The sequence below is a fragment of the Lissotriton vulgaris genome, chromosome 11 (genome assembly GCF_964263255.1).
Source record: "Lissotriton vulgaris chromosome 11, aLisVul1.2, whole genome shotgun sequence".
In the NCBI taxonomy this organism is placed as follows: domain Eukaryota; kingdom Metazoa; phylum Chordata; class Amphibia; order Caudata; family Salamandridae; genus Lissotriton; species Lissotriton vulgaris.
Window position 1 is genome coordinate 533,211,619 of NC_141699.1, and position 23,021 is coordinate 533,234,639.

Genomic DNA, 23,021 nt, shown 5'->3' on the forward strand with positions numbered 1-23,021 from the left:
ATCCATCCACGGCTTTTACCTGTTCAGGTTCTTTCTTCTGTTCCCATGGTATCCCCAAGGAATCGGCGTAGTCTATATCCATGTAATTTCCTGTGGCCCCCGAATCCAATAACGCATCCATCCGGGTATAGTTATCTCGGGTAGTCCACAGAGATATGGGCAAATTCATGTGTGCCACAGCAGGCATCATCGTATTGGCGAGTAAGTTGGAGATCCTTGTTGGTTGTCGGTCCATCCCAGAGATCTCAGTCGAGGTTGGACGTTCTAGTTTTCCGCCGTCTCACGGGATCCAAGAGCCGCAGTTGTCTTCGGTCCCGGGGTTTTGTCCGTTAGTGGGGTCCTGGCTCGACATTCTCGTACAAAATGCCCCCCTTTCCCACAATACATACAGAGTTTCATCTTTCTCCGTCGCTCTCGTTCCTCCGACGTCAGAGGACCTCGAATACCCCCAATCTGCATGGGTTCCGCACTATCGGAACTTTTGGTGTTATCTTCAGATGGGAGTTTGAATCTCGGATACCATCCGCGTCCATCACCTCTGTTTCGATCTCCTTTCCTCTCCAGTAGCCGATGGTCCAATTGTACTGTGAGGTCGATGAGTTCCTCGCATGTTGCGGGTAATTGGACTACTTGTGACAGGACATCTTTCAGTTCGCTCCGAAGGCCTTGGTAGAACAACAAGGTCCTTTTTTCTTGTGGCCAGTCAGTTTCGGCTAAGAGCCGATTAAAAGAGGTGATGTACGCCAGTAAATCTTGTGACCCTTGTCGCAACGTCAGGAGTTCCTTGTCTAAAGACAACATATGAGTCTTGCGATCGAAGAGTTTCCTTAAGGCAGTACAAAAGTCTGGGAATCGATGTAGAACGGGATCGTTCTTTTCCATCAAAGGGATAGTCCAGCTCGCCGCGTTCCCTCCCATATAGGACATCATCAATGCGGTCTTTGCGGCATCATCCTGAAACACTGCAGGTTTGCATAAGAAGTGGAGACGGCACTGGTTTAAGAAGGTCTCAAACTTCTTAGGATCTCCATAGAACCTCTCTGGGGCAGCCAAAGGTATTCCAGTATTCTGGATGACGTGCACTGTAGGAGTGTGGTCTGTGGAGGATGAAGGTACGGCGTTGGGGTTAAAGAACCCCCCCCCTGATGCTATTGGGGTCGATGGCTGGGATATGGTTTGTCCGGGAGGAGGAAGCGTAGCTTCTCTAATATAGGACCCACCCCCGGGATTTCTACGTGACATACCAGCGACTTCTCTACGCATGGTATTCATGTCCTTTCTAAGCTCTTGATTTTCCACTCGGGAAGCATGTACTTCTTGTTGTAGTACGCTAAATCCCTCAAGTAACGAGGTCAAGGCAGCATTAGTATCCATGACCCAGGCTGGTCCTTTTCCTTGGGCTTGTCAATCTGTCAAGGTTAGCGGCAGATAAACAACTCAAGAGAAGAAAACACAGGCCACTAACCTTTAGGGGTCTAGCCAGCAGGGACCACGGAGAGAAGATAGTCTTCCCTATACCCGATAACACTGACCCTCTCCGGTGGAGGTACACACCGGAGACAGGTAGTCCTCCAGGTAAAGTGAAGGGTAGTTGCGCCGGGAAGGTTGTTGTGAAGGCACCCCTCAAGATCTGGTCTATGGCAGCGGAGGACTTCAAGGCACAACAATGTCTGTAAACACAAGAACACGGGTTAGTAGTGCTCTGAGGACAAGTAATACAAGAAAGCATATACACTTGTAAACAAGGGGTTCACTTACGGTTGATAACCGCTTGATTTGACCCAAAGTCGGGAAAAGGCGAAGACTCTGGTTCAAGCGGTAAACGGGGTCTGTTAAGTCACAGTTATATACACAAACGGTGTAATCGGGTGATTTCCTCTTCGAGTAGTTAGATTCACTATCGAAAGGGATATGGTTCGGAAGAGTGAGGTTATCTGATATGTACCAGAAAATATTCGTTGGCATCAAATACCTACTCTCTGAAAGCACGGCTGTGCTAAATAATAAGGAGACCAGATTTCTACTTACTAGAATATCCAAAGTATATTGGCGTCCAAAGCGGGAAGGCAAGCGTCCGCGCACCCGTTGCTCTCGGCGTCCAAAGCGGGAAGGCAAGCGTCCGCGCACCCGTTGCTCTCGGCGTCCAAAGCGGGAAGGCAAGCGTCCGCGCACCCGTTGCTCTCGGCGTCCAAAGCGGGAAGGCAAGCGTCCGCGCACCCGTTGCTCTCGGCGTCCAAAGCGGGAAGGCAAGCGTCCGCGCACTCACTGTTCTCAGAAGGCTAGGTCCATACACGATCAGGTAACCGGAAGGATTGACAAGCAACTTGGAATTGTGACGGAAGTGTTTTTATACTCTCTCAGGGGGCGGAGACTGTTTCGTCTGGCCCCAGAGCTTTCTGGGAGATGTAGTGCTGCAGCGGTATTTCTTTACTCTAGCTTTCCAGCTCGTCACAATCGCTACACCTTGTTATTTAAACATCCTGCAGAACCATTTGATTACCTGCTCTGATCCTATAGTATGGGTGGGAGATTTCAACCTCGTCCTAGACCCAAAGTTAGATAAATCCCCTACTTCCAGAGCGGTTGCTCATAGTAACATGAGGGACACACTACTCAGATGTATGTCGAATCTTGGCCTAATAGAATTATGGAGACAAAGGTCTGGCAATGCTATGGGTGTTTCTTACTATAATTATAAATACAGACACAAATCTCGAATTGACTATGCTCTATTTAGTCGTTCCATTAAGGATTGGGTCAAAAATATAACTTACCTCCCTCTACACTTGTCAGATCATTCTGCTATTTTTTTCTCTGTAAAAGTGGACCAGAACTCTACTCACCATTCTTGGTCGTTCGACCGAACAATTATACTGGAGGAAGAGGAGAAAGACTATTTGACGCATGAAACAGTCTCCTTTTTAGAGCAAAATTTAGGCTCTACTTCTCTGGTCATAGTATGGGAGGCTTGGAAGGCCTTCATTAGGGGCTGCATTACAGGAAGGGCCTCATACAGGAGAAAGAAATATGAAGAGGGAATACGACATATTGAGCAAGAGTTGAGTCACTTAGAATCATTAGATCAGTTCCCTTCAGACAATCAAAAGGAAAAAACAGAATTAAAAACCAAGCTAGACATACTACTACAGGAGAGGATAAATAAAAGATGGCAGGCAAGCAAACTTGCTCACTTCGAATATGGTGAATCTGCAGGAAAATTGTTGGCCTGGAAAATTAAAGCTGAGCAATCCAGAAATTTTATTAAAGAAGTGAGGGTTGCTGGAGAAGCTAATAACAGGTCAACAGACTCGGCCATAGGGGAAGCCTTCAGTGAGTTCTTCCAGAATATATACACGGAGGAACTGAACGTTAATGCAGATGAAAGGAATGAATGGCTGAATAATATAACTCTCCCGGAATTGGAGGGCACCCAAACAGAATATATAGAAAAGGATATAACGGAATCAGAAGTCTCTAACACCATTAAGCAACTATCACAGGGCAAAGCCGCGGGACCAGATGGTCTCCCCGGAGAATTATATAGGATGCTTAATTCTACGCTTACCCCAGTCCTTACAAATCTTTTTAATGATATAATGGCTAGAGGGCTAGCACCTCCAAGCTCCTGGGGGGAGGCAAATATAGCCTTAATATTAAAAGCAGGCAAAGACCCAGCCGAATGCGGATCTTATCGCCCAATGTCGCTTCTCAATAATGATTACAAGATTTTCACCTCAATTTTGGCTGCGAGATTGGGAAGCGAGATTGGGTCGATCATCCACTCTGATCAAAAGGGGTTTATTAGAGGCCGGCAATTGGCTGATCTAACCTACGATCTGGTGGGTGCCACGGATATTGCCTCAACTTTCGGTCTACCCCTCGCCATCATGACCCTCGACGCCACTAAAGCGTTCGATAGGGTAAATTGGGAATACCTAAATTTAATAATGAATAAATTCCATCTGGGACCCAAATTTTGTAGGACCATAGGCTTATTATATAATAACCCTAGAGCATCCCTATTAATAAACGGCACACGAACCACTCCTTTTAAAATCAGCCGAGGAACAAGGCAGGGCTGCCCCCTATCCCCTCTCCTCTTTAATCTATATGTTGAACCGTTCGCACAATCCATTAGAGAGGACACCAATATTCCACATTTTACTTTCTCGGGCTGGGAAAAGAAGATTGGCCTCTATGCCGATGACATACTCATTTATACAACTGATCCTACATTGGCATTCCCAGTCATTATAAAGAAGGCGGAGATTTTTGGGAAATTCTCGGGTTATGAAATGAACGCAGGAAAAACCGAAATTATGGTTTGGAATATTCAAAATCTTCAACTCCCGGTAAAATCATCAATGAGGTACCTGGGAATTACAATAACTAAAGACCTAGAGCATTTGGCGCAAAACAACTTAGCTTGTATTTCCCGAGAATCCAAAATTTTGATGAAAGCCTGGTCCTTCCTCCCACTTAACATCTATGGGAGAACTAGCTTGATAAAAATGAGTATTCTCCCGAAATTTACTTTTATCTTTAATTCCATTCCGCTAGTTTTTGACACCAAACAGCTTGCAAAATGTCAGCAGAATAATAATTCTTTCATTTGGGGATATAAATACAGCAGATTAGCTTGGAAAAAATTGAGAAGGAGAAGAGAAAAAGGAGGGCTTGCATTGCCAGACCTGGAATACTATGCTTGGGCATTTAATTTGACCCATTCTAGGATGTTACTTAAGCTCCCCTGGGAAAATGCAAATGGGCTTATGTACAAGGCAATGCTATTGGGTTCGGACCTCCCAGTGAATGGCTTTCTCTTCAAGTTCGGCCACCAGAAGTTTTTCAAAAAAATTAGGTTAAAGACACTACTGAGTAGCTTAAAAGAGTGGTCTCATATAAAATTTATGGCCGGGATAGGATACTTATCTGAGCATGCACCAATTTGGGATCTACCTGGATTAGCATCACAAGAGGTCAATACAGTTAAAAAAGTCCTGCTAGACGCAGGGTTCACAAAGTGGGGAGATATGTTGACGGAAAGATCAATCATGGACTGGGATATCTTCAAGATAAAAGTAACATCACCACTCTCCTGGATAGTATATTTACAAATAGGAAGCTGGATTCGGACTCAAATTAAGAAAAAAGGAATGATGGGAGAGGAGAGTCCTCTAGAAAATATCCTAGTTGAAAGACCTGCGGGAAAAAAGGAAGTTGCACTCTTCTATTGGCATATTATAGAGGATGGAGAGCGAGATTCCAACCTCCCGGAAAAATTATGGGGCGCAGAGGGAGAACCAGATAGAGAAGTTATTTGGGAGGAATCTTTCACCCTCCTTTACAAAATCATCAAGCCAGCATGGTTGAGGCACAACCATTTCTTCACACTCCACAGAGCGTATTACTCTCCTAAAAGGCTGTCGAAATTTCAAACAGGGAAGTGCTGCTGTAAATGCTCTTTACCAGCAGCCTCAGAACTTCATATGTTTTGGGAGTGTCCGAACATTGCCACTTTTTGGTATGAAGTCAGAACAACACTCAAATTTATTCTTGGTATCACTATCCCGTGCTCATGGTCTTTAATTATCTTCGGATTAAACCACGATATTAAGGGATTAGAGAGAGATTTTTTGATTTATGCCATCTTATTGGCAAGAAGAGAAATTTGTAAAAATTGGGTTAACATAACATGCAGAGTGGCTGTTTTCACTTTATGCAACATCAAAGCTGGACTTATCGAGAACATGCAGCCCTCGATCACTTACATTTTGGGACCTTTTGATCGATTGGAGGAGGGATAGTTAGATAGCCCGGGGTTTTTTTTTTTTTTCCCCGGGTCCGATGATTAGGCCTAAAAATCTCTCTGTCCTAAAGGGTGGTATCGTACAGTTTCAGGACAACTGGCCGAACTGGTCCAAAGGGAGTATGTTCGTCCAAGCTCTGTTGGCGACGTGGAGGCTGACTCTCGGGGTACCCGGAGCTCAGCTTTGGGCTCCGAGGTGCCACAGGGGGGTCGGTCCTCGTGTCTGAGAGGATAAGAGCATAGTTGGATTGACTTCTTGGCTAATGAGGGCAAAAAAAAAAAAAAGATCTTAAAATTAGATCGCCCTGACAAAATAGGTGGCGGTATAGCTATTATTTATAAAGAGGATCTGAAGGTTACAATATTAGAACAAAGGTGCTGTCCTGTCCGCTATTGGAAATTATGGTTTTTAAGATAAGTTCAGCCACCAAAACCTTTTGGAAAGAAGCACTAGTTTATCGTCCTCCGGGACCCTGTTTGGGTTTTACTCTCTCCCTTCTGAAACTATTAGTTCCGCATTTTAAAGCAAATGAAGATTTTATTGTTCTAGGTGATTTTAACACTCATGTAGATATCCCTATGCACACTGAAACCTTATCCCTGTTTTCTGATCTATCCTCCCTAGGGTTAGTAATGCAGAACAGCGGCCCCACACATATAGGGGGTCACACCCTGGACCTACTTTTCCAACTGTTCCAAAGTACGGTGTCACCTCACAACACAAGTAAATTGATCAGACCATTTTTTAGTCGAATTCTCATTATTGGGCTTGAATAAGCCCCCTCTGAAGACCCCTCTTCCGTCGATTTGGCGGCGACAGTGGCATAAAGTAACAGTTGAGGAGCTGCAGAGGGTGTGGAAGAAACCCACTATTACAGAAACTGATAATGTGGAGCTCGCTCTATCGAAGTTTAACAACTCCCTTACAGAGGCAATCAATGTGCTGGCTCCTTTGAAGTTACATAAACAATACCCCACCTACAAGCAAGAAGTGTGGTATACAGAATCACTTAGAACAGAGAAACAGGGATGTAGAAAGCTCAAGAAAATCTGAAGAAAAACTCGATTTGAGGAAAGTAAGAAAGCACATCTAGATGCTCAATCCAACTATTATAAAAACATTAGACTGACAAGGAAGAACTGTCTTACCCAGCAGCTTGCTGAGGCGGGTAATTCTTCCAAGGAATTGTATAAAATTCTACAGGCCTTTGTAAAACCGGTAGCCTGTGAAAGTCCAGATGACTTTTCTCAGTCCCTCTGTGATGATATCTCCTTGTTTTTTTAGAACAAAATTGACATGATCTATGATAAAATCACGAAGGCCTCCAGTCAAAGGAATAACATCCCGATTTCTTCTCAAATATCCACATATGGTGATAATTCACTTATGACCTTTCCAGCAGTCAATGATTCAGATTTTTCGTCCCTCATCAGTCATATAAAATCGGGGTCCCCTGATGATTTCCTGCCTGCCAAAATGGTTGCCTCCCTGAGTACTCTGCTTGGACCTGAGATCCAATCAGTCACAAATCTTTCCCTCAGGGAGGGGCAGGTGCCTATGGAGTGGAAGAAAGCGGTGGTGAATCCCATTCGAAAGAACGCAGCACTTCCATGGACAGACCTATCTGACCTCCGACCCATCTCCCTCCTGCCATACCTTATCAAGATGACCGAGAAACATGTGAACACATATTTGTCTAAATACATCGAGGCAGCGGAGGGGCTAGACTACTCTCAATCTGGGTTTAGACCCAATCACAGCACCGAATCCGCCCTCCTCTCCGTAACCGATAACATCAGGATGGCACTGGATGGAGGGGGCTCTATGATTCTGGTGCTGTTAGATTTATCCGTAGCCTTTGACATGGTGTCACATGAGATTCTTCTTGGTCGTCTGAGAGAGGTGGGCATAGGAGGTGCGGCTCTGTCCTGGTTGGAGAGTTTTCTCACTGGCCGCTCACAAGGAGTCAGATTGGGCTCCCTCCATTCCATCTCAAGGGAGCTCATCAAGGGAGTGCCGCAAGGCTCATGTCTAAGCCCTACACGTTTTAACGTGTATGTGGCCCCCTTGGCTGACATTGTGAGAACATATGGGTTCACCCCGGTGTCGTACGCTGACAACACCAGCTTTTGTTCCCTTTTCAGTCCCTCACACCTGCAATAAAAAATCTTTTGAGGATGGTATGAGGGCAGTATCAGATTGGATGGCCTCAAATTGCCTCCAATGCAACGTAGGCAAAACAGAGGTTATGCTGTTCGGAGAGGCCCCCCTCCTATGGTCTCCAGAATGGTGGCCTCTGGACTTAGGGCCAGTACCAAGCCCTTAGCAGACCGTAAAGAATCTTGGTGTGCGACTAGATCAGGCACTACTGCTTAAAGAACATGTTAGTCAGGTTACCGGATCCTGCTTTCGTGTCATCGGACTTCTAAGGCGTGTGTTTCCATTCTTGCCCGACAGCCACAGAAAGACACTTGTCCAGACTCTTGTAGTCAGCAGGCTGGACTATTGTAATGGCCTTCTCATCTCGGCCAATGAGGAACAACTCAATAGACTGCAAGTGGCCCAGAACACCGCGGCTAGACTGGTTATCAATGCTTTACCTAGGACCCCCTCTCGTCTCCTTCTGAACAAACTTCACTGGCTGCCTGTCTGGCAATGTATTAGGTTTAAAATCTGTTGCACAATACATAAGCGTCTCTTTGGATCTGGCCCTAAATATCTGACTGAAAAGCTCAACCTCTACTGTCCTGGACGTTCCCTGCGTTCTAGCAATCAATTACTACTTCAGGTCCCCAGGATTAAGAGGATTAGGCAGGGAGGTCGAGCTCTCTCCTATAAAGGCCCCATTCTCTGGAACTCACTCCCTTTCACTCTGAAACTAAATACTAAATTCCAGTCTTTTAGGAAGTCTCTCAAAACATATTTATTTTTGACTTCCTAACTACTTTACAGACTATAAAACCTGATTGGGCATTTCTAGCAATAGCGCAAGCGCGGAGATACCCCTTCGGAGGTCGAATCCTGCGCTATATAAGAATATATATAAATAAATATATAAATGATTTATTCATACACCTGGGTTTTACAGGCATAATAATCATGAGGCATTGCAAGCTTAGTGGCCTGCTTCCCGAAAATGCATCACTTTTCAAAAATGCGTTAGTTTTACAGGAGAGGTTTAGACGGAACATCTGCCTTGCTTACATGAAAAACGAATGCGACACAGCCAAATACGTCGTTAGAAATACCGATGCATTCTGACGCATGGGTCACTTTGTAAATATGGAGCAAATGAAGCGCCACTGTTGCCTCAAACAAATTGATGAAGCAGCAGTGCAAGGGGTTTGTAAATAAACCCCAGGGAATATAACATTTAAGCAACTTCAGCAGGTAATGCCTCTGGGTGCTTTGAGCTGATGAAATGGGTCTGAATTAATTGGTAATAGACCTCCTTTGCAGCTCTAGGGACAACGTCTGTTAAGCAATAAGTGATAAAGATTGTGAGAGGAGGGAAGACATGTTGAGGAGAGCACGGGAGGAGAGCACGGGACTCACGTCTGAGCATACCCATCCCACTTGGGGTGACAAATGTAAAAACCACAGTTGATGGACAGAATGCAGAACAATGTCATACATTCACCCCAGTACAGAGATCTGGGCCTAAATCCATCATTTCTTTGCACTCCACACCACCCCAGTTCATACATGGCCATATGCAAATCAGCCTTGACCCAGTGCCTCATGGGAACAGTCCAGCCCGAACTGCCAAGCCATGTCTTTCCTGGACCGGAATCAAGCATCCTAGGACCAGTTTCTGGCTATCTGCCGTCTTCAGCCAGGATAGCTTGACTCCAGTGGTGTGGAGAGCATGGGACTCACGTCAGAGCATACCCATCCCACTCGGGGTGACAAATGCAAAAACCACAGTTGATGGACAGAATGCAGAACAATGTCATACATTCACCCAGTGCAGAGATCTGGGCCTAAATCCATCATTTGTTTGCACTCCACACCACCCCAGATCAGACATGGCCATATGCAAATCAGCCTTGACCCTGTGCCTCGTGGGAACAGTCCAGCCCGAACTGCCAAGCCATGTCTTTCCTGGACCGGAATCAAGCATCCTAGGACCAGTTTCTGGCTATCTGCCGTCTTCAGCCAGGATAGCTTGACTCCAGTGGTGTGGAGAGCATGGGACTCACGTCAGAGCATACCCATCCCACTCGGGGTGACAAATGCAAAAACCACAGTTGATGGACAGAATGCAGAACAATGTCATACATTCAGCCAGTGCAGAGATCTGGGCCTAAATCCATCATTTGTTTGCACTCCACACCACCCCAGATCAGACATGGCCATATGCAAATCAGCCTTGACCCTGTGCCTCGTGGGAACAGTCCAGCCCAAACTGCCAAGCCATGTCTTTCCTGGACCGGAATCACGCATCTTAGGACCGGTTTCCGGCTATCAGCCGTCTTCAGCCAGGATAGCTTGACTCCAGTGGTGTGGAGAGCATGGGACTCACGTCTGAGCATGCCTATCCCACTCGGGGTGACAAATGCAAAAACCACAGTTGATGGACAGAATGCAGAACAATGTCATACATTCACCCCTGTACAGAGATCTGGGCCTAAATCCATCGTTTTTTTGCACTCCACACCACCCCAGTTCAGACATGGTCATATGCAAATCAGCCTTGACCCTGTGCCTCATGGGAACAGTCCAGCCCGAACTGCCAAGCCATGTCTTTCCTGGACCGGGTTCAAGCATCCTAGGACCGTTTTCTGGCTATCAGCCGTCTTCAGCCAGGATAGCTTGACTCCAGTGGTGTGGAGAGCATGGGACTCACGTCTGAGCATACCCATCCCACTCGGGGTGACAAATGCAAAAACCACAGTTGATGGACAGAATGCAGAACAATGTCATACATTCACCCCAGTACAGAGATCTGGGCCTAAATCCATTGTTTTTCTGCACTCCACACCACCCCAGTTCACACATGGCCATTTGCAAATCAGCCTTGACCCTGTACCTCATGGGAACAGTCCAGCCCGAACTGCCAAGCAATGTCTTTCCTGGACCGGAATCAAGCATCCTTGGACCGGTTTCTGGCTATCAGCCATCTTCAGCCAGGATAGCTTGACTCCAGTGGTGTGGAGAGCATTGGACTCAAGTCTGAGCATACCCATCCCACTCGCGGTGACAAATACAAAAACCACAGTTGATGGACAGAATGCTGAACAATGTCATACATTCACCCCAGTACAGAGATCTGGGCCTAAATCCATCGTGTTTTTGCACTCCACATGATGCCTTTTGGTCTCTGACCGCTGCAGTTCCACACGGAGATTACCGCGGAAAACGCCACCTTGCTGCGGATATCATCGACCTCTCACAGCCTCTGCGAGGGAGGACTCACCTTTGCTTGGACACTGAGCCCCTGAACCAACTCGGGACTGCGAGGACCAGCAGCCACAGCGGCGCTGACAAGCCGCAGCTGGTCCTCTTCCCGAGCCCGCCCTTCACCTGGATAAATCGGAGTGGGATTCCACATCCTCCAGTTTTGTTGCCTTTTGTTCTCTGACCGCTGCTGTTCCTCACGGAGATTACTGCAGAAAACGCCACCTCGCTGCGGATATCGTCGACCTCTCACGGCCCCCGCTGCGCGGGACCCGTTCGCCTTGAGGTCTGCGAGGGAGGACTCACCTTTGCTTGGACACTGAGCTCTGAGCCAACTCGGGACTGCGAGGACCAGCAGCCACAGTAGCGCTGACAAGCCGCAGCTGGTCCTCTTCCCGAGCCTGCCCTTCACCTGGATAAATCGGAGTGGGATTCCACATCCTCCGTTTTTTTTGCCTTTTGTTCTCTGACCGCTGCAGTTCCTCACGGAGATTACTGCGGAAAACACCACCTCGCTGCGGATATCATCGACCTCTCACGGCCCGCGCTGTGCGGGAGCCGTTCGCCTTGAGGTCAGCGAGGGAGGACTCACCTTTGCTTGGACACTAAGCCCCTGAGCCAACTCGGGACTGCGAGGACCAGCAGCCACAGCGGCGCTGACAAGCAGCAGCTTGTCCTCTTCCCGAGCCCGCCCTTCACCAGGATAAATCGGAGAGGGATTCCACATCATCCGGTTTTGTTGCCTTTTGTCCTCTGACTGCTGCAGTTCCTCATGGAGATAACTGCAGAAAATGCCACCTTGCTGCGGATATCATCGACCTCTCACGGCCCCCGCTGCATGGGGGCCATTCCCCTTGAGGTCTGCGAGGGAGGACTCACCTTTGCTTGGACACTGAGCCCCTGAGCCAACTCAGGACTGCGAGGACCAGCAGCCACAGCGGCGCTGACAAGCTGCAGCTGGTCCTCTTCCCGAGCCCACCCTTCACCTGGATAAATCGGAGTGGGATTCCACATCCTCCGGTTTTGCTGCCTTTTGTTCTCTGACCGCTGCAGTTCCTCATGGAGATAACCGCAGAAAACGCCACCTTACTGTGGATATCATCGACCTCTCACGGCCCCCGCTGCGCGGGAGCCGTTCACCTTGAGGTCTGCGAGGGAGGACTCACCTTTCCTTGGACATTGAGCCCCTGAGCCAACTCGGGACTGGGAGGACCAGCAGCCACAGCGGCGCTGACAAGCTGCAGCTGGTCCTCTTCCCGAGCCCGCCCTTCATCTGAATAAATCAGAGTGGGATTCCACATCCTCCGGTTTTGTTGCCTTTTGTTCTCTGACCGCTGCAGTTCCTCACGGAGATTACCGCGGAAAACGCCATCTCGCTGTGGATATCATCGACCTTTATTGGGCCCCCGCTGTGCGGGAGCCGTTCGCCTTGAGGTCTGCGAGGGAGGACTCACCTTTGCTTGGACACTGAGCCCCTGAGCCAGCTCGGGACTGCGAGGACCAGCAGCCACAGCGGCGCTGACAAGCCGCAGCTGGTCCTCTTCCCGAGCTCGCCCTTCACCTGGATAAATCGGAGTGGGATTCCACATCCTCCGGTTTTGTTGCCTTTTGTTATCTGACCGCTGCAGTTCCTCACGGAGATTACCACGGAAAACGCCACCTCGCTGCGGATATCATCGACCTCTAACGGCCCACGCTGCGCGGGGGCCGTTTGCCTTGAGACCTGCGAGGGAGGACTCACCTTTGCTTGGACACTGAGCCCCTGAGCCCACTCGGGACTGCGAGAACCAGCAGCCACAGCGGCGCTGACAAGCCGCAGCTGGTCCTCTTCCCGAACCCACCCCTTTCTATTACTACTTAAACATCTTCCAGAATGCACACGCGGGACGCGCGCGGGACTCAGCCCGGGGCTAAGCCCGGGCAAAGGGCGGGCCCTCTGAGGCCCTCCGAGGCTGGAGTAGGCTGCGCTAGGCATACCCCTTAGGTCTGTACTCTCAGATATATTACTGTATTTGATATATGTATCAATTCTTTTTCACAGCCCTTCAACAATAGGGACGGACTTGAAGTTACCTGTGTATATATCTTTCTTCAATTACTATAGTGGGCTGGGTTCACTTAGTCTATATACGGTCTTTGTGCTGTCCTAAATTTGGATGGTTGTTTATGTTGAGATTTAGTTGTTCTAGAAATGACGGCAAAAAAATTAAGATCTGGGCGCGTATTAGTGGGCAGGACTTGTTCTAAGACTAAATCAAATCCTTTTGTGAAACAAAGATACTCCTGCTTTACTACTAAAGGGAAAAGGTCAATTGTATAGTTTATGGGAAAGAGGAAAGGATAAGACTCCGTCTTGGGGTTTACAACTAGAAGAAACTATTTATAATGGGGAAGAGGAAGGTCAACCTATAATCAATGGATGTAGTAAGCAGGTTGGCGTTCTACATTCAGATATACCTGCATGTAAAACCGAGATGGTTGGCCCTCTCATTCCCCCTAATTTACAGAGGCAATTAAAGTATACTCCAGGTGTCCTAAGTAAAAATAATATTGGATCTTCCAACGAAGCCACCACCAAATCAATTGAGGTGTTAGTCCATAGTCTCCCCCCCTCAGTAGAGGAAGGCTTAACTGTTTCTCCTGGTTCACCTCTCCCAATGGCTACTACTGGAAATGATTTTACCTTACCTGACATAGATATAGCGCACCATAAGAGACATACTGACCCTGAGCATAAATCAATCTCGGATCAGACTAATATTCCAAATGAATTAGCAACCCCGGGCCTTCAATTGTTTAGTAGCACCCCATCCACTGATTCACATTTCTCTCCTTCTCAGGTAAATTTTTCATCAAGTCCGGTTCTTAATATGATTAATTCTCCGCCCAATCCCCCTGCTAGGATGGATAAGCCAATTTCTGACTCCTTGGTTTCTCTAGAACATCTACTATCCTCTATCTTATTATTGCTAGAAAAATTTGTCGGGGGTTCGGATTGTGTGTTGGAGAGAGGCACAAATCGATTACGCACTACTGTACCCGGCGAAGCTCAGGGTGACACATCAGGGAAAGCAAAAGTTCTTCACGAACCCACAACAAGTAGAAGACTTTCTCAAATCCGTGAAGAGGGCGGCTCGGAGCGGAAGGGGCCAGGGGGCCTCCCAACCTCCTGACCATAATGTGGACAACAACGACATGGAATGATTGTTTCCCAGGAAAGTTGCTATAAGCTGTAAGACATAGTGCGGAGGATTGAAATATGCTGGCGACCTTGAGTGACTGAGGGCGGTGAGCTATCCTTCATTGGCTCATTTGCTAAGTTGTTACATATGTTCCAGGCCCCGCTTCAAACTGCCCCTGTGGTGCAAGGCAGGGAACTGGGGGGGGGGGGGGGGGGGGGTAATAGAGAAGTGGGGGGTTTGCGTGGCCATCTAGACATGTCCCCCCAAGGGTATTCCCCCACAAAGTACATTAATGTGCAAATTGGGAAGGGCATGATACTGTGGTTACAGCAGTTGTGGGTTGGAGAGGGGGCGGGTATTGTATTCTGGCAAAATTGGGTTGCTTCAGTGGGCGGGGGGAGGGTAGGGGGAAGTTGGGTTGTTTGTTGTTTGAGGAAAGGAGTGTGTAAACGTAATTCCCGAAGGGGAGAAAGGATAGGCAGGACAGGTGAAGTATGGCATCAGCCAGAGTAATTTTAAGCTTGTTAAGTGCAAGTGACAGATCGGGGTGGGTTGCACAGAACACGTTAATGACACAGACAACTGCCAGCCAACATGACTAATCCGGCCATGGGTACATTGAACATTCTCAGATGGAATGTTCGAGGTCTGGGAGACCCCCCGAAAGAGAAGGCATGTACTGTTGTATATGGACAGGCATGCTGTGCATATAGCTATGTTACAAGAAACTCACTTTGCTCGAGATAAACAACATATTTTTGCCACTAGATGGGCAGAACACAGGGTCTTCTCCTCATACTCCACATACGCATGGGGAACGGCGATACTGATAAAAAACAAGTCCCATTCCGGAAGGAGGGCAAAGCAGGAGACTCAGAGGGAAGATATTGCCTCGTGTGGGGCTGGTTGGGTACCACGTCAGTCACACTTGCATGTTGTTATGGGCCCAATACGGATAACCCTGGGTACTTTGAAACTCTTCGGGCCAAAATCTTTGAGATTGATTCCACTCACATCATATGAGGAGGAGACTTTAACGTGACGTACCAGCCTCGACTAGATAGATCACACCCTGCCGCACACCACTATACTAAAGCACAGGGAGTGTTAAGAGATATAATCGCTACCTACCAACTGACCGATGCCTGGAGACATAGATACCCTAGCGGGAGAAAAGGAACGCATTTTAATGCGCATGCGTAAACATGGGCTCGGTTAGACTATTTCTTAGAGTCCAGGGGGACAGGGCCTGCATTAAACGCGATAAGACATAGGACATATTCAGACCATGCACCAGTAGTGTTGGGGCTCTCCGCTGCCGACTTTAGCTTAGCTCGCAGCCCCTGGCGCCTTCACACCCCCATTTTGCTAGACACAGTTTTTCCAGAGGAGCTACGGATGGAGATCAGCGATTTTTTTGAGCCCAACAAAGACTCAGTTAACAGCGTGGAGACAGTTTAGGAAGCTTGTAAGGTTACACTTAGGGGATTATGCATAGCTAAGGGGGCGGAGTCACAGACGGAATGCCGGCAGAGTTTTATAAAACATACATAGACTTGATGGCCCCAATACTCAGAGAGGTGTACGAAGATGCATTGGAGGTGGGGAATCTTCCTGCTACTATGAGGGAGGCAATCATATTGTCCTTACTTAAACCGGGGAAGGAGCCAACTCAGTGTGACTCCTATAGACCACTGTCACTCCTCAATTGTGACATAAAAATCTTGGCTAAATTAATTGCGACGCGCCTGAGTCTTTTAATGGAAAACTTGATATAACCCGACCAGTCTGGCTTTGTACCTGGCAGAGCAACCTCCCACAACCTTAGAACGCTGTTTGCCGTTTTCAACTACTTCTCGCCTGACTTGCCACTAGCGGCCGTTTTTTTGGATGCCACCAAAGCATTCAATTCCATTGAATAGGACTATATTTTTTAAGACATGGAAAGCATGGGCTTTCCCCCGCTGTTCCTGTCATGAATTAAACTCTAATATTGCATGCCAGTGGCTAAAATCCTAGTTAATGGACGAACAACACAGACCTTCAGCATCACTAGGGGAACGTGGCAAAGGTGCCCCCACTCCCCACTGCTGTTTGCGATAGCGACTGAACCGCTTGCGGCCAAATTAAGACAGCATCATAATGATAAGGCCCTTCAGTGCAATCTGCGTGGGGTGTTGGTCTCCCTTTATGCTGATGACATTACTCTGTATGTTCGCGATCCTCAGCAGAACCTTAACCCGATATTGAGGGAATTCATCGTATTTGGGTGGCTGTCGGGTGTGCAAATAAATTGGGGTAAATCATGCATCTTTCCATTGACCACGGCTATGTCGCAATTTTCACCAGACTTCCCCCTGGAGTGGTGGTATGATGAGCTAAAATACTTAGGGATAAGAATCACTAGAAATAGAGAGGAACTTATGCGAATAAACTATGTTACGACCATGGACAAAATAAGGGATTATGTCACACGCTGGGTGGCGCTGCCTCTATCCATGGTGGGAAGGGCTTCATTGATCAAGATGGTGGTACTCCCCCGGCTGCTCTATCTCTTCTTGAATATCCCCTATTAGCCAGGTGCATTCTTTTTTAGAACACTCAAGTCGAAGATGATACGTCTAGTTTGGGGAGGAAAGCAATCTAGATTGCAATGGGACGTGCTGACAAGGCCGTATGAGCAGGGAGGGTTCGGTATCCTCAATTTTGAGCTCTACTATCTGTGCGCTTTGGCCCACCACGCTTGGTATTGGGTGAAACGACCGGTATACATTCCACAAGTGGCAGCTGAACATTGGCTGGCGCATCCCACACTAATAGAAGGAGCACTATATGTGGAAGTAACAGGTAAGGACAGGTCAGCCAACGTTCTCACGGGCACGATAGTGGCATGGAATCGCATACAGTGTATGCTGGACGTGCCCATGTTATACTCTCCGCTAATACCCTTTGCTTACCACCCCACCATGCCTTTATTACAGGAAGGGATGTTAAAAAAATTCCAACAGCGGACTCAAGTAAATACGTGGGGAGACATATACCACGAAGGCCAATTCTGTAGCATTGACCACATGTTCCAACGAGACACAGAAGATGGCAGTGGATGTCTTTCTCTACATTAGACTAAACACTGGGCTGAGATCTGTTACTCCTGAGTTCCCTGCGGAACCACCAGCTTTGGCTCCATTGCAGATTGTACTGGAGAGAGATACCCCTAAGCGTTTGGTGTCGCTATTATGCCATAAGATACACACAGAGGTGGAGGGGGCCCCACCGTCATCGCGTAGGAGGTGGAACGAGGAGTTGGGGTTGATTCTAACTGATGAGCAGTGGGACTGGATCTGTATGCAGACAGAGCGTGTACAAGCCAGTAGCAGACTTCGACTGATCCATTACAAATTTTTACACAGATTGTATTACACTCAGGTCAAGATGTAGAGATTTAAGTTGCAGCCCCTAGCTGGGATAAGAGTAGATGGTGAATACCTGCAAAGCCTGTAAGGGGAGGGGGAGGTAGCGGAACTTGGCTGGAGGACCGGATTCTTTTTTGAACAGTCTTAACGTTGCAATAATGTGTACGGATCCCAGGGACAGGCTGTTGACTGGGGGTAATTGTGGACTAATAAGCTTCTGAAAGTCACCAGTGGAGTAGCTGTAAGTGTTGTAACGATTATAAGTACTGTATAGATAACTATGTGATACATGCAACTGAATACTGTACCCGATCTGTGTTAGAAACATGTGCATGATGCTAGAAGAGAAATGTTCACGTTTAAAACACCAATAAAAAGATGTTTAAAAAAAAAGATGATGTCGCATGCACCCAGGTGGCTACCTTAAAGGTTGCATCATATTAATCCTCCTTGGGTTCCACTCAACCCGACCTACAAGTGACCGATTGTTGTCACTAGTGATGTTTTCCATTGACCACAATCATAATGTTTTGCATTGCTATTTTGCACTGATTTAATTTTTCTTCTAAAATCTATAACTCCAGTTATACTTATCTGCATGACTTTGTTTTGATGTGTATAATTATATAAAAAATCTGCTTTCGTTTTATAAATTGGTGTCGGATTTCTTTTCTGTTGTGTCAATTACTTACTGTCCATTTGGTACTCTGAGCTGCTGAACATGTATTCTTATAGTAAAGCCTTACTGCTCTTTGCTACTCTACCAGGACTGAGCTAAGGATTTATTATTGTGAATACAAGGAACATCTAGGGGTTTGTGAGAGTATTGCATTGTGAAGCCTAACCAGCATCACTATTTAATACTCCACCTTCCTATAATTATCTTGGGACAAATGTTAAAGATAGCAAATTTGGGGCAGCATACCTGAACTGTCAGTTTTTTTCTATTTTGAAATTTCAGAGGAGCAGATAGTGATGTAGGGAGAAGGAACCCCTAGCAATGCATTTTACCTAGTATAAAATGTGTTATGTTACATGATATCTCACCGCTATGTTCTTTGATCAACTCGTCATTAACATCCGGCGAAGTCCCACTGAAGTGGAAGCGAGCCTTGGTTCGGCCTATCCTTAAGAAACCCAGCCTGGACGGCAGCAAGCCGGAGAGCTATCGGCCTATTTCACTCTTGCCGTGGCCGGCTAAGGTTATGGAGGTGCATGTAAATGCTGTCCTCTCGGAACATCTTTGCCGCGCAGACATCCTCAACGCGACGCAGAATGGGTTTAGGGCTGGTCATAGCACGGAGACGGCTCTGCTTTATATGGTGGAGCATCTTCGCTCCGTGCTTGACGCGGGACAAACGACAGCGCTTGTGCTATTAGATCTGAGCGCTGCCTTTGACACCGTCTCGCACCCGATCCTTCTGCAGCGCCTAGAGGAGGCTGGTGTCACCGGTATCGCTCTCCAGTGGTTCCGGTCGTTTTTAGCCAACCGGGCCTTTAGCGTGACCGTCCCACCTTACTAGTCCAAATTCCATCCGTTGAACCTGGGGGTCCCCCAAGGCTCCTCGCTGAGCCCTACGTTGTTTAATCTGTACGTAAGGCCGCTAGCTGAGGTTGTCAGGCAATGGGGTATGACAATGGTGTCATACGCCGATGACACCCAGCTAGCGGTCACGATCAGCGGGGATGCCGAAGTCGATGCCCCCAGGTTTCAACAAGGACTGCGGGCGGTCGCCAGCTGGATGATGTCCAACTGTCTCCAGCTGAACGCTAGTAAGACCGAGGTCATGGTTTTTGGCAGACAGCCGGATCTTTGGGGAGAGAGATGGTGGCCTGGGGATTTGGGCCCTGCTCCCATCCCAGTCACCGAGCTTAAGAACCTCGGGGTCTGGCTGGACCCTTCCCTTACGTTTGTGTGTCACACCAAACGCACGGCAGCATGCTGCTTTGGCATCCTGCGTGGGCTCCGTCCAGTGCTTAAGTTCTTCGATGCCCCCACCAGGCAACTCATGATCCAAGCCACTGTCATCTCTAGGCTGGATTATGCGAGTTCCTTACTGGTTGGTCTGAATCAGGCAGAGGTCGGGCGCTTACAAAGGATACAGAACGCCGCAGCTAGAGCGGTGGTAGGCCTCCCAAGATTCTGTCCTACCTCCAGTACCCTGCGGTCACTGCATTGGCTCCCGGTGACCCAGCGGATCCAGTTTAAGGTCCTCTGTGTCGCCTATAAAATTCTGAAGGGGTCCCCAGCAACTATTCTCATGGCCCTCCTCGCCCACTACACCCCAGCTCGACTCTTAAGATCTGCGGACTTAGAATTGGCTGTTGTGCCGCGCTTTAAGCGGAGTAGAGCTGGAGGACGTTCGTTTCGAGTGCGTGCGGCGGTCCTGTGGAACTCCCTGCCCCCGTCGATTCGTGCTATGAGAGATCTGCTCTCCTTTCGCCGTGCGGTGAAAACATTTTTATTCCCTTAGTTTGTTTACTCTGTTTGTTTTTTGTTTAGTTGTGTTGTGCAGCTGCCTTGTCGGGCGCCAGGACGCTCCTTAGCTGGAGCATCTGTGCGCCAAATAAAAACGCATAACATAACATAACATAACATAACATAACATAATTAAATGTAAGTACCCTAACACATTTTACCTGTAAAATGGCTGCCTTATTTTACTTTTTCCTCTGGTACTTCTGATAGCCTAAGAAAACAACAATTTACATGATTTGCTATGTTAATATTCTGAGAGGTTGGCTTACCAGAAGAGTGGGCACAGCCATTGAAGTAATATGAGGTGCAGTATCAACAAAGTTCTGTGTGCAAACTTTCTAAAATCTAGACTAACCTCTTAACCTGTGTTTACAGCTGAAAATGGCTCAATTTACAGCTATTAGTTATCTGAAAAAGGATACTTGGCAGACGTGATTGGTAATTGTACACCACAACAACATACAGTTTTGCAATATTAAATTACATATAAGTCATGGGGATTCTGAGGCTCAAGCTATTGTTTGCCTTGATAGTTTGTGAACGCCCTCAAATTTGTAATTATTTCGGCACTCACAAATTGGCCTGGGCGGTAAATTTTGTTGCACTCGTGGAATTTTCTGAATTTGGGTAATTTCGCGTTCCTTGGAGAACGCAAAATTGCCCACAATTCTGTGTTCCGCGACTTCACGAAATGTTTGCTTGTTCGCGTTCTCAAAATGAGTGTTTGCAAGATATTTCCCCCTGAGAATGCAAACAGCAATTGCAAACAGGAAAAAAGCATCGCGAACAAGCAATTCTGCTGAATTTCTGAGTGTTTGCAGAGATTTCTTACCATTTCACGGAGATTTGCGTAACGCAATTACGCAAATTTCGCCCACCCCTACTCACAAACTCCTCTCCATCACATTCCCAGGCTAAAATGATGGAACGTGTACTCCAACAAAAGTGGTTAGGTTACTTTTCAACTGTGGTTCAACCTGAGAGCTCCTGTTTGTTTTCAGGGCAGTTCTATATCTAAATCCCCCCACTCCATTGCCAGAAAAGTGGCGCAACCACGATGCTAAATTTTTGTAAATCTGGGCCATAGTGTGTGACCCCATTTCTACTAATTGTGAACCAGTATCACTCCCTGATTCTTTTCATCCATGAGAGACTTCATCTCTACCTCTTACTGGAATACTCGAACATATAAATTCCAACAAATAAATATTTTACTAATGTTTTTCTGCTTTTTAGGGATGGGATCACGGACAGAAACCCGTTGGGAACTAAATGGACCCAACTGTACTACAGGTGTTACAAATTCCGCCATGTGTCGTATGATCTCAGCCAGGTCTGGCTACTCACCACGGATGGGAAGACCTTTCAATGTGAAGTATAACAAAGAAGGAAAGAGTGGAAGCTGTGCTCATCGATACATCATAAGGCAGCAGAAGGCTTTCCTGTCTGCGTTCCATGTCCACCAGGACTGGTATCTCCTCGTTCCCATGTTTCAGACTCCTGGAATCCTTAGCATTTCTCACCAAATAGTGTGATGATGCACGGTTGAAAATAAATGCTTTACATTTCAAGCAGCGCTTTACAGATCTGAGGCATGCAAGTCTATGTATTATACTTGAATACAATCAATTATGTTCACTTTAAAACAATTATACATTTGGAGTTTTCACATTCAGTTTTCATCTTTTTATCTTTTGTTTAGGTTTCCATCATAATATATTTGAATGTATGTATGAAGTGGCACTTGTATAGTACACATCTAGCTAGTGAACCAAACAGTGCTGACCAGGTAGCAACAGAAATGACAATCAAATTTAGATGATCTGCAAGCGGCAAGTTAATTCGAGGCAGTAGGTTCCGAATATAAAGGGTGGTAGAGCACTCCTTACAGTTCCTGTTCAAATCAAATTGCAATAAAGTAACAGCAGTTCCAGTGTTTACGGGGATGTTGCACCCAAGTAATTTAAGAGTAATTTAAGAGGCAAAGAGAACAGAAGAACAGGTAGTGGAGGCTCTGTTCAAGAAATGTTATTACTGTTGAAGGCTCAAAAGGCTCAAAAGGCTGTGAAAGCACAGACAGAGCACAACAACAAAATGTTTCAACAGCTGGTTGAGCCCAACCAGCAAAATTGTTTATTACAAAATTCTTCCAGTAAAATCTGTTCAGCAAGCAATATTCTTGACAGATGTTTCGTAGTTACAACAATGATGCAGCCACAGCCGACATATGTTTCGTCGCGTTTTGCGACTTTTTCAAGGCTTCTATAAAAAATTGCCATCAGATGTCAAAATCACACATCTGGAATGGTGGATCAAGCACAATAACTGGATATAATAGTCCAGAGCAAGATGGATCAGGTATTTTAAATCACGTCTGTAAAAGATACTTTTCAAGTTTGAAATTCAATAGTAGGAATCCCTATTGATTTCGGTTTAACGAGGACCCCGAATTACATCTATTTGAAGCATATTTCCAAATACGTGCTCTCTTAAGCAGAAGGTGTCGTAATTGGTGTCTGCTAAGTCGGTCACAGGGATCCAGCGCTGGGACATCTTATCTCACAAAGCCAATCCCTCAATCGTATCTTGGCTCTTAAATCGGTGTCAATTCAGTCCTCGCCATCTGTCTCCATAGGTAAGACTGCACCTACTTAGCAGACACCAATTACAATTCCTACTATTGAATTTCAAACTTGAAAAGTATCTTTTACGGACGTGATTTAAAATACCTGATTCA

The 23,021-nt window shown here is 46.8% G+C and overlaps 1 protein-coding gene across 1 annotated transcript in view; it reads left to right on the forward strand.

Moving 5' to 3' along the window:
• Nucleotides 1–22,288, forward strand: part of LOC147683104 (fish-egg lectin-like) — a 339,260-nt gene extending 316,972 nt beyond the window's left edge. Inside the window, exon 4 of the mRNA XM_086944782.1 lies at nt 21,521–22,288. Coding sequence (XP_086800908.1) covers nt 21,521–21,665 — 145 coding nt within the window. The 3' untranslated portion in view covers nt 21,666–22,288. The remainder of the gene's footprint in view (nt 1–21,520) is intronic.
• The last annotated feature ends 733 nt before the right edge of the window (nt 22,289–23,021 follow it).